This window comes from Ornithorhynchus anatinus, chromosome 7, assembly GCF_004115215.2.
Source record: "Ornithorhynchus anatinus isolate Pmale09 chromosome 7, mOrnAna1.pri.v4, whole genome shotgun sequence".
Lineage (NCBI taxonomy): Eukaryota > Metazoa > Chordata > Mammalia > Monotremata > Ornithorhynchidae > Ornithorhynchus > Ornithorhynchus anatinus.
In genome coordinates, this window is record NC_041734.1 from 38,918,950 (window position 1) to 38,930,039 (window position 11,090).

Here is an 11,090-nt window from a genome sequence, read left to right on the forward strand (position 1 = left end):
CAGGATAGATAGAAGGTAATTGGGTTGGACCCAGTCCCTGTCCCAGATAGGACTCACAGCCTTAATCCCCATTTGGCAGATGAGGTAACGGGCGCACGGAGAATTTGAGTGACTCGCCCAAGGTCTCACAAGAGCTATACGGACAAGCCGGGATTAGAACCCAGGTGCTTCCGACTCGCAGGCTCGTGTTCTATCCACTGGGCCGTACTGCTTCTCTTTCAGGGACTCCGATGAGGCTTGGTTTAAGAGCCCACCGGCAACCCTTACCTTTAGCACCCTCAAAATCTGACTCAGTTGCTTCGGGATTCCTTTTCGATGGCCTTTTCTGAAGCACTTACTGCATGCCAGGCACCGGACTAAAAAGCTAGAATACATCGAAGACTGTGAGGTCGGACACGGTCCACGTCCCACGTGGGGCTCCCGTCTTTAATCGCCATTTTACGAATGAGGTGACGGAGAAGTGAAGTGACCTGCACGAGGTCGCACAGCCGACAGGCGGCGGAGCCGGGATTAGAACCCGGGTCCCCTGACTCCCAGGGAGGTGCTCTCTCCACGAGGCCATGCTGTTTCTCATAGCGTTAGACCTCGATTTCAACCCCTGGTAATCTGTCCACTGGCCTCCGCATCCCGGTGACAGGTGACCTTCCCGGAGGGATAATTCCTCGATTTTTGGAGACCCACTTCCATATCCCCCCCACCAGGGGATTGGAGCTTAATTTACAGAACTTGTGCTTCAAACTTCCAGACGGGGTTACCCAGGGGAGGAACAAACTTTTCTCCCCACTCATCTCTAATTCCCCCATATCTTGGATGGCGTAATTAATAATAATAATGATGATATCGGTATCCGTTAAGCGCTTACTATGTGCCGAGCACCGTTCTAAGCGCCGGGGGAGATACAGGGTCATCGGGTCGTCCCGCGGGAGGCTCGCAGTTAATCCCCATTTTCCAGACGAGGTAACTGAGGCACAGAGAAGTGAAGTGACTTGCCCACAGTCACACGTCATCAGAGGTCCGGAGCCCAGTCCTGGGACTATGGAGGCTGGATTCTAGTGCGGTAGCAATTAATCTCGGAATCGTCCCGCCCCACCGGCAGACGCGATGCGAGGCCGAAGGCCGGGTCCTTTCCTCTCGTCCTCGGCTCAGACGGAGAGGGGCTTCCTGCTCTTTAACTGAAGCTCCTTAACTGGAACGTGGTCACAGGCCTGACCCCAACCCCCAGGGACCTATGGAATATTCCAGTAGGGGCCTAAGCCTCTCACGAACAGCCAGCGGGCTAAACTCTCCCAAGAGCAGCGGGAAGGGCAGGGAGGTAATAATAATAATGTTGGTATTTGTTAAGCGCTTACTAGGTGCGGGGCACCGTTCTAAGCGCCGGGGTGGATAGAGGGTCACCGGGTGGTCCCACGTGAGGCTCCCGGTCTTCATCCCCATTTTCCAGATGAGGTCACTGAGGCCCAGAGAAGTGAAGTGACTCGCCCACAGTCCCCCAGCTGAGAAGGGGCAGAGGTGCGGGATTCGAACCCACGACCTCTGCCTTCCAAGCCCGGGCTCTTTCCACTGAGCCGCGCTGCTTGGAAGTTAGCTGTCGGACTGGGAGGGAGTACCTCTGCTGCTGCTTCGAGACCCGATCGGAAGCCATCTGAATGCGCTAACGTAGTTCTCTCCGTCTTAGAGCAGCAGCGCGGCTCAGTGGAAAGAGCCCGGGCTGGGGAGCCGGAGGTCATGGGTTCGAATCCCCGCTCTGCCACCTGTCAGCCGGGTGACTGCGGGCGAGCCACTTCGCTTCTCTGGGCCTCAGTGACCTCGGCCGTCAAAATGGGGACGAAGACGGCGAGCCTCACGTGGGACGACCCGATGACCCCGTATCTCCCCCGGCGCTTAGAACACTGCTCTGCGCAGAGTAAGCGCTTAACAGATACCGACATTATTTAACTTCTCTGTGCCTCGGTGACCTCATCTGTAAATTGGGGATGAAGACGGTGAGCCTCACGTGGGACTAACCCATCACCCTGTATCTACCCCGGCGCTTAGAACAGCACCTACTAAGCGCTTAACAAATGGCATTTTTATTATTATTACTATCGTTATCTTGGGGTAATGCGGTCATTGTCTTAATTTGGCCGTTATTTTCGATTAAGCCCTACTCCCCAGCTTCTCCAGTACTAGGTCCAACTGAGTGGGCCCCTCATCTCGGCCCTGACGGTTTTGAACATCAGTGGCCGTAAATATTAACTTGCCTTTCACGTGGTCCGTTTGATATTTCCCGTTCCTCTGAATAATTAAGCCACGGTTCTGATTCTGTCCGACTGGCGGGTTCGGGTCAGTCACGGAGGAAGGGTCCGTGCGGAACGTTCGAGTGGATCCGTGTCTCTCTCCGGTAATTCCAAATGCGGGATGGCTGACTTGGAGGCCTTGTTTAGGGGTGTACAGCCAGCAGAGCAGCCCCACTTTTGAGCCAGTGAGAAATGGTAGAAATGCCATATTTTCCCTCCGATGTCCTCGTCAAGCCTCCCGTACTGCTTAGACGCATTACGGAATGAGGGGATTGCATGATTAACCGGAATCCTTTATTAGATTTAGTTGCCAGACTCTCGTGGCTCAGTGGAAAGAGCCCGGGCTTGGGAGTCAGAGGTCACGGGTTCATTCATTCATTCAATAGTATTTACTGAGCGCTTACTATGTGCAGAGCACTGTACTAAGCGCTTGGGATGAACAAGTCGGCAACAGATAGAGACAGTCCCTGCCGTTTGACGGGCTTACGGTCTAATCGGGGGAGACGGACAGACAGGGTTCGAATCCCAGCTCTGCCACTTGGCAGCTGGGTGACTGTGGGCAAGTCACTTCGCTTCTCTGGGCCTCAGTTCCCTCATCTGGAAAACGGGAATGAAGACCGTGAGCCTCGCGTGGGACAATCTGATTACTCCGTATCTCCCCCAACGCTTAGAAGAGTGCTCGGCGCATAGTAAGCGCTTAACAAATACCAACATTAGTATTATTATTATTAACTTCTCTGTGCCTCAGTCACCTCATCTGTAAAATGGGGATGAAGATTGTGAGCCTCATGTGGGACAACCTGATTACCCTGTACCTACCCCAGCGCTCAGAACAGTGCTCTGCACATAGTAAGTGCTTAACAAATACCAACATCATCATGATTATTATTATTATTATTATTCTAATTCCGGCTGCGTGACCCGGGGCAAGCCACTTGACTTCTCCGCACCTCAGTTATGTCATCTGTAAAATGGGGATTAAACTGGGAGCCTCAGGTGGGACACATTGATTCCCTTGTATCTCCCCCAGCCCTTAAAACAGTGGTCGGCACATAGTAAGCGCTTAACAAATACCAACATTAGTATTGTTATTATTCGGTGAAGTTTTAACCATCAAAGCAGCGCAGAGAATGCACACGGGAGGAAAACGTTTATTGCGTAAAGTGCGAACCAAAGGCTATGGCTGTGTATACGGGCTTGGGAGTCAGGGGTCATGGGTTCCAATCCCGGCTCCGCCACCTGTCAGCTGTGTGACTGTGGGCAAGTCACTTCCCTTCTCTGGGCCTCAGTTCCCTCATCTGTAAAATGGGGATGAAGACTGTGAGCCCCACGCGGGACGACCCGATCACCTTGTATGCCTCCGGCGCTTAGAACGGTGCTTTGCACATAGCCAGCGCTTAACAGATACCAAGATGATTAAGATCAGATGCAGCAGTGATGGACTGAGGGCTAGATCTAGCCACGGCAGGATTTTTATTTGGTTCTCCATTGCAACTAAACCGCTTTTAGTCATTAAAAAAAAGTTTTGTCTTGCAGTTCAGTGAGCGACTCTAACCAGTCTTCGAAGCCGAATGACGGATTGGGAATGACTGTAGAGCGGAACGATGGCCGCGGGCGCGTCACACCTGGCAAAAAGAAGGAATACCTCCCTGTGGAAGCTTCAGATCCCTCCTTCTCCAGAGAGGAACTGCTCTCAGCTCATCTTTCGACCTGCCTTCAGCAAGAAAGGGAAGAAAGCAAAAAGTAAACAGCCGAAGAAACGTTAAATAAACCCGATTTCCTTAACCGTAAGCCTTGTGAGGCAGCAGAGGGTTCTTTTGGGTGTTTGGATCTTCGAGGTATTTGAATTCCTAATCTCGAATTTGTAAGTCTAGAGGGAGAGTCGGTCGATCCATGGTATTTATTCAGCGCTTACTGTGTGCGGAGCATTGTTCCAAGTGCTTGGGAGAATACAGTATAAGGGAGTAGGTAGAGGACTTCCCCAAAGCCTTGCTAACTGCTGTCTGGCTGTTCTGAGGATTTCATGACAGTTGGAAGGTTTGTAAAATATTTTCTAAGATCACTAGCTTGCAGAAATCAACTTGTCTAACTAGGAGTTGTTTCACTTGAGCCGCCTCACGTTGATTGTAACAGTTGTCGCCTAGTACACAGATCATTATTTAGTTTTCTCTAAACTAAAACAATGAATTAGCTCAATTATATTTCATGTTCTGGTAAATACGAGTAATTTGGTAATTTTGTTACACTGACCTTATGATTAATAAATTTACGTGAATAAATTAATTTACATGTAATTTGAGTTAATAAACCAAAAAACATATAACAGCTTTTAAAAAAACCAATTCTAAACGCCATATGTCAACTAGCCTGAGATAATCACAATTTTATCCAAACTTTCGATTTGTATTTAAGCTTGCATTTCAGGTAAACGAAACCCATAAACAAACATATTTTAAGCTTGGAGGAAGTTTGTACTGCTTAAAAAACCAAATCCAAATTCATTCATTCATCCATTCAATAGTATTTATTGAGCGCTTACTATGTGCAGAGCACCGTACTAAGCGCTTGGAATGGACAAGTCGGCAACAGAGACAGTCCCTGCCCTCTGACGGGCTTACGGTCTAATCGGGGGAGACGGGCGGACGAGAACAGTAGCCATAAATAGCAATAAATAAATATCCCAATTGAAAGTTGGGATAAAATTGTAATTATCTCGAGCTAGTTGATATGTAGATCTAAATGCCACCTATCAACTAGCTCGAGATAATTACAATTTTATCCCAACTTTCAGTTCGCATTTAAGCTTGCATTTCAGGTAAAAGAAACCATAAACAAACATTTTGAGCTTGGAGGAAGTTTGTACTGCTTCAAAAACCAAATCTAAATGCCATGTATCAACTAACTTGAGATAATTACAATTTTATCCCAACTTTCAATTTGTATTTAAGCTTGCATTTCAGTTAAAAAAAGACCCCAAAAACAAATTTATTTTCATCTTGGAGGAAGTTTGTACCGCTCAAACTCGTTATAGAATGAGGAGATTACGTGATTAACCGGGATCCTTTGTTCGATTTAGTTGCGAGTCTCTTTCTTCCTCCATTTGGTCTGGTTTTAGCAGTGGAAAACAGTACAGGGAACGCACGTGAGAGGAAAGTGTTCACTGTGTAAAGTGCAAACCGAATGACACGGCGCTGTATCTTTTCGAAGGTTCGAAGATCAGATTCAGCAGTGGTTGACGGAAGACCCTGGACAACTCAAAGTGTCTCTGCCTCAGCAATTTACTCCAGTAAATTTACTTCAGCCTGTTGCATTAGGAGTCAACACCCCCGCATTAATTGAACTGCAGGTAAACCATTTCACGTTCCTTAAAATTCCATGCTATTAGGGGAGTATATTTTGAACGTGGGAAAACTGAGACCCAGAAGGAGATCTCCCTATTTAATGTTGGTATTTGTTAAGCGCTTACCATGTGCAGAGCACCGTTCTAAGCGCTTCGGCAGATACAGGGGAATGAGGTTGTCCCACGTGAGGCTCGCAGTCTTAATCTCCATTCGACGGATGAGGTCACTGAGGCCCAGGGAAGTGAAGCGACTCGCCCACGGTCACGCAGCTGACAGGTGGCGGAGGCGGGATTCGAACCCATGACCTCGGACTCCCAAGCCCGGGCTCTTTCCACTGAGCCACGTTGCTTCTCTTCACACGTCTCCGCCGTCCCACCCGGCCCATTTCTCTTTTCGGTTCCAGTCGGTTTTCTGTCGAGCCCCACACGGATGTGAAGTAGGCGCGACGTTTTCTATCGATGTTTTCTAAAATCTGGGATGGCGGAAGGTATCATTTGCTACCCTCCGCCACCTTTTCTCTGCCTACTCTTACAAGATGTAGAAAATGAAAGGCGAAAGGTTTCTGAGGTTTCCATTGCTCGAACCACCTAAATACGAGTTGGGTGTCGGATCAGGTTTGATGATAATCCTCGTGGTATTCGTCAAGCGTTGACTGTATTCATCCATTCATTCAATAGTATTTATTGAGCGCTTACTATGTGCAGGGCACTGGACTAAACGCTTGGAATGGACAATCCGGCACCAGCTAGAGACGATCCCTGCCCGCTGATGGGCTCACAGTCTAATTGGACTGTATGCCAAGCACGGTACTAAGCGCTGGGATAGATACCAGATAATCATGTCCCTCGAGGGGCTCGCACTCGAAGTAGCAGGGGGAGAACAGAGATCGAATCTCCATTTTGCAGATGCACGGAGAAATTAGACGGCAGCTTGCCTAAGGTCGCGCAGCGGGTACGTGACTGGAAACCAGGCCCTCTGACTCCCGGGCTGGCGGTCTTTCCACTAAACCACGCCGCTTCTCTATTTTTAAGCCACTCATTGCCTTATTTTGCAACGGGCGGCAAGTTATTTGGTAGCCAGCGTGGCCGAGTGGCAAGAGCACGGGCTGGGGAGTCAGAGGACCTGGGTTCTAGTCCCTGCTCCGCCACTTGTCTGCTGTGTGACCTTGGGGAAGACGCTTAACCTCTCTGTGCCCTCGGTCACCTCATCTGTAAAATAGGGATTAAATCCGTGAGCCCCACGTGGGGCAACCTGATTACCTTGTATCTCCCCCAGGGCTTACAACGGTGCTCGACACACAGTAAGCGCTTAACAAATACCATCAGGATTATTAATTATTCAGTCACTTGACTTTTTGTGATCCAGTTTCTCCCGGTATGAAATGATAATGCCAGCCATTACTGACATACCTGGAAGCAAGTCATCTTTATTAGCAGAAGGTGCCAATTTCCTATTAGCGCTACCCGCGGATAGACCAGATTAAATGGCCATTATGGATAGTAATTGCTGTTACAAGTATTGTCAGTATTAGTACCGAATTAAACTTTGTAGTTTGGGATTAAGGAGAGCAGGATCTAGTATCTCAAAGACGGTATCATCTGCTATCATCCGCCACCTTTTTTCTGCCTACTCTTACAAGACGTAGAAAATGAAAGGCGAAAGTTTCTGAGGTTTCCATTGCTTGAATTACCTAAATACAGGTTGGGTGTCGGATTCAGTTTAATAATAATTACTGTGGTACTCACAAGGCTATAACTTGACATTTTAGACGGGCGATGTTATTTTAAGAGTCCTTTCATTAGTCACTGCTCACCTCATTCTCGGGAATTAAAGCAGCAATTTAATCTCCGTTTTTCAGAAGAGGAAACAGGCCTGGGAGAAGTCAGATGGCTTTCTGAAGGTCGGGATAGAGTCCGGACCCGAAGCAGGACGAACAAACGATGCGCTGATGGCCTGGCGCTTTCACCGAACAAACTGCACAGGGTCACTTAAGAGCCATTTTAATGGGACTGACTTCATTTTCCCTCTCTCATACCTTCGACAGGTTTCGAGACAGATGGAAAACACACGGTCTATGCAGGAACCAAGCACCTCACTGTCCAAGCGCCTGCGACACTTGGAAAACCTAATTAGAGCTACCAGGGAAGAAGATAGGGTTTTCGATCTTCAGCTTTCCACTCTGAGAGACTTAGGAGGTATTTGATCAGCGCTAGGGCTAGAAGTGCACGCCGAAGCCAAGAGTGTCAGATAAGAAAAATAAACTAGTGAATTGTTCCCGGTGGAATCGCTCCTGTTACTTTCGCATTTTTTTTTAAATTGCAGATTTGAAATCCTCTGTACTCACTTGTCCTCCCTCAGACTCTGTCCCAGATGATCACATGCCTCCTGGATTCCCCTACCAAGCCTCCCGTCTCTTGACACTTAAGTTCACGCCGTCAACTCTGAGAAGAAGCAGTGGGGCTTAGCGGATGGAACTCAGGCCGGAGAGTCCGAGGGACCTGGGTTCTAATCCTGACGCTGCCAGGCGAGTCACTTTACTTGGTTAAGTCACGTCACTTCCCTAGGCCTCAGTTCCCTCATCTGGAAAATGGGGTTAGGACTACGAGCCCCATGTGGGACACGGACTGCGTCCAGCACGATTAGCTTGAATCCACCCCGGTGCTTAGGACGGTGCCTGGAACGTAGTGAGCGCTTTAACGAATACCAGGGGCAACAGTGGAAACCCAGGAAATGGGCCAAATTCTGCCATTTCCAATTCTCTCCGACCCACTGTAATTTAGCTCTCTTTTTAGCTCAGTAATTCTTCTACTGTTCCTCCAGCGAGGGAGGAATGCCGAGGATCCCCACCGTATAGGCCAAATCTTTAATTCCCTTCCGAAGGCCTCCGTGACCTCACCGCCTCCCCTCCCTACCCCACGATGAACTCACCATCCTCGCTGGTAAAACCGAAACCATCTGGGCTGACCTTTCCAAGGTTTCTCCATAATCTCCTCACCATTCGACTACATCCATTTTCTCGTCTTTCTTCCTGTCAATTGTTTCTGAAGAGAAGGTCTTTTCCTGCTCTGTGAATTTTGCCCTTCTCTCTACGTCTCTGCCCTCGTCCCCTTTCGCTTCCTAAAACACTTACCCCCGCTTTATTTATTTAATGCCATCAGGAGCCTCTCTCCTGGATGGCTCCTTCCCCTCCGATTTCAAACACATTCAAGTCTTCTCTGGATTCTCTGGATCCGCCCTCGACCTATCGTCCGCCTTCCTCATCCCAGTCCCACGCGGATTCCTTTAAAGTCTCAAATGCGTCCACCGTCTTCATTTTATGGTCCGTCAAGTCTTTTCGATGGAGTACAGTCGAGTTTTTCACCCCCTTCTTTTCACTGTGAACTCTCCAAGGCCACCAGGAACCTCCTTATAGCCGAGACCAACAAGCTCTATTCGATCTACTCGATCTCCACAATCTACCCTGCTCCCCTTTTCCACTCAGTTGCCTTTGATAGTAATGATAACGATGATGGTATCTGTTAAGCGCTTACCATGTCCCAAGCACTGTTCTGAGCACAGGGGTAGATAAAAGGTGGTCCCACGTGGGGCTCACGGTCTTAATCCCCATTTTACAGATGAGGTAACCGAGGCCCAGAGAAGTTGAGTGTCTTCCCCGAGGTCACACAGCAGACGGACGGCGGAGCCTGGGATTAGGACCGGCGGCCTCCGACCCCCAGGCCCGTGCTCTCGCCACTAGGCCGGCTAATCCGGTCGGACACGGTTCGTGTCTCACGTAGGGACCTCTCGCAAGACCTTGACCCAGATCTTTCACTTAATAATAAATAATGATGGTATTTCTTAAGTGCTTATCATGTGCCGAACACTGGGGGAAATACAAGGTAGTCAGGTTGTCCCAGGTGGGACTCACAATCTCAATCCCTATTTTACAGGTGAGGTCACTGAGGCCCGGAGAGGTGAGGTGACTTGCCCGAAGTCACACGGCCAACAAGTGGTGGAGCCGGGATTAGAACCCACGACTTCTGACTCCCAAGCCCGTGTCTTTCCGCTAGGCCACGCCGCTTCTCTACAGTTCACTTCATCTACAATCCCACATTTCCTTTCTTCCGCAGGGCATCTCCGCTCGGCTAGTCTATCCCGTCGGGGCCTCAAACTCTATATGTCCGAATTTGAACCTCTCCCGTGGCTCAGTGGAAAGAGCCCGGGCTTGGGAGTCAGAGGTCATGGGTTCTAATCCCAGCTCTGCCACTCGTCAGCTGTGGGACCGTGGGCGAGTCACTTCACTTCTCTGGGCCTCAGTTCCCTCATCTGTAAAATGGGGATGAAGACTGGGAGCCCCACGTGGGACCACCTGATGACCCTGTGTCTACCCCAGCGTGTAGAACAGCGCTCGGCACATAGTGAGTGCTTAACAGATACCAACATTATTATTATTATTATCTCTCCTAACTCCGCTCCTCCTCCTAACTATTCTGACTTTTGATAACACAACCGTCCTCACGGTCCCACAGGCTCACAACCTTAGCTTCACCTTTGGTTCCTCGCTCTCAGCTCTCGCACTAGAACGATTCTGCTGGTACTTGCTCCGTAATATTTCCCAGACCCCCCCCCCCCCCCCACGTCCTCCGCACCCGAACGGCTCCCACCCAGGACCTACAGATCGGCCTATAATAATCATGTTGGTATCTGTTAAGCGCTTACTACGTGCCGAGCACTGTTCTAAGCGCTGGGGGAGATCCGGGGCGATCGGGTTGTCCCACGTGGGGCTCCCGGTCTTCATCCCCGTTTTACAGATGAGGTCACTGAGGCCCAGAGAAGTGAAGTGACTTGCTCAAGGTCACCCAGCTGGCGAGCGGCGGAGCCGGGATTCGAACCCACGACCTCTGACTCCCAAGCCCGGGCTCTTTCCACCGAGCCACGCCGCATCACAGTTAAGACTATTGAATCAGTCTTTTCGCTGGTTTCTCATTCACGCACATCTCTCTCCTTCTCACCGCCCCCCCCCCCCCCCCCCGCCCCGACTCGGCTGCATAAACCTCCCACGGTTGGCTTCGAGGCTCTCCCGCTCCTAAATATCGCTCCCTTCACCTGCTACTCCCCAACCTACACGTTTCATTCCTCCCCAGCTCACCTAACTGTACTTTGATCCGGACTCTCCCACTTCGGTGGGCACGAGGGAGAAGGAGGTGACCGGGCTGTGGTGGGAAATCGGTGAGGGAAGACACGAGGGGGCAAGGAGACCGAGTGTTTTAAAGCCGACGAGCTGGAGTTTTGGTCTGATGCAGAGAAGGATCGGCCGCCAGCGAAGGTTCTCGAGGAGTGGGAAACATGGACTGAAGACTTTTTTGGGGATCTGGGCAGCCTATGGACTGGAGTGGGGAGAGACAGGAGGCAGGGAGGGCGGCAAGGAGGCTGATGCAGAAGTCAAGGAGGATATAACTGCTTGGATCAGTGTAGTGATAATAATGTCGGTAGT

The 11,090-nt window shown here is 49.9% G+C and overlaps 1 protein-coding gene across 3 annotated transcripts in view; it reads left to right on the top strand.

Moving 5' to 3' along the window:
* Positions 1–7,901, top strand: part of LOC100083492 (germinal-center associated nuclear protein-like) — a 70,717-nt gene extending 62,816 nt beyond the window's left edge. For all 3 annotated transcript variants that reach the window (XM_029069693.2, XM_029069695.2, XM_029069694.2), the window contains 3 exons: positions 3,813–4,019; positions 5,484–5,622; positions 7,662–7,901. In XM_029069693.2, the coding sequence (XP_028925526.1) occupies positions 3,813–4,019; positions 5,484–5,622; positions 7,662–7,820 (505 nt within the window). In that variant the 3' untranslated portion in view covers positions 7,821–7,901. The remainder of the gene's footprint in view (positions 1–3,812; positions 4,020–5,483; positions 5,623–7,661) is intronic.
* The last annotated feature ends 3,189 nt before the right edge of the window (positions 7,902–11,090 follow it).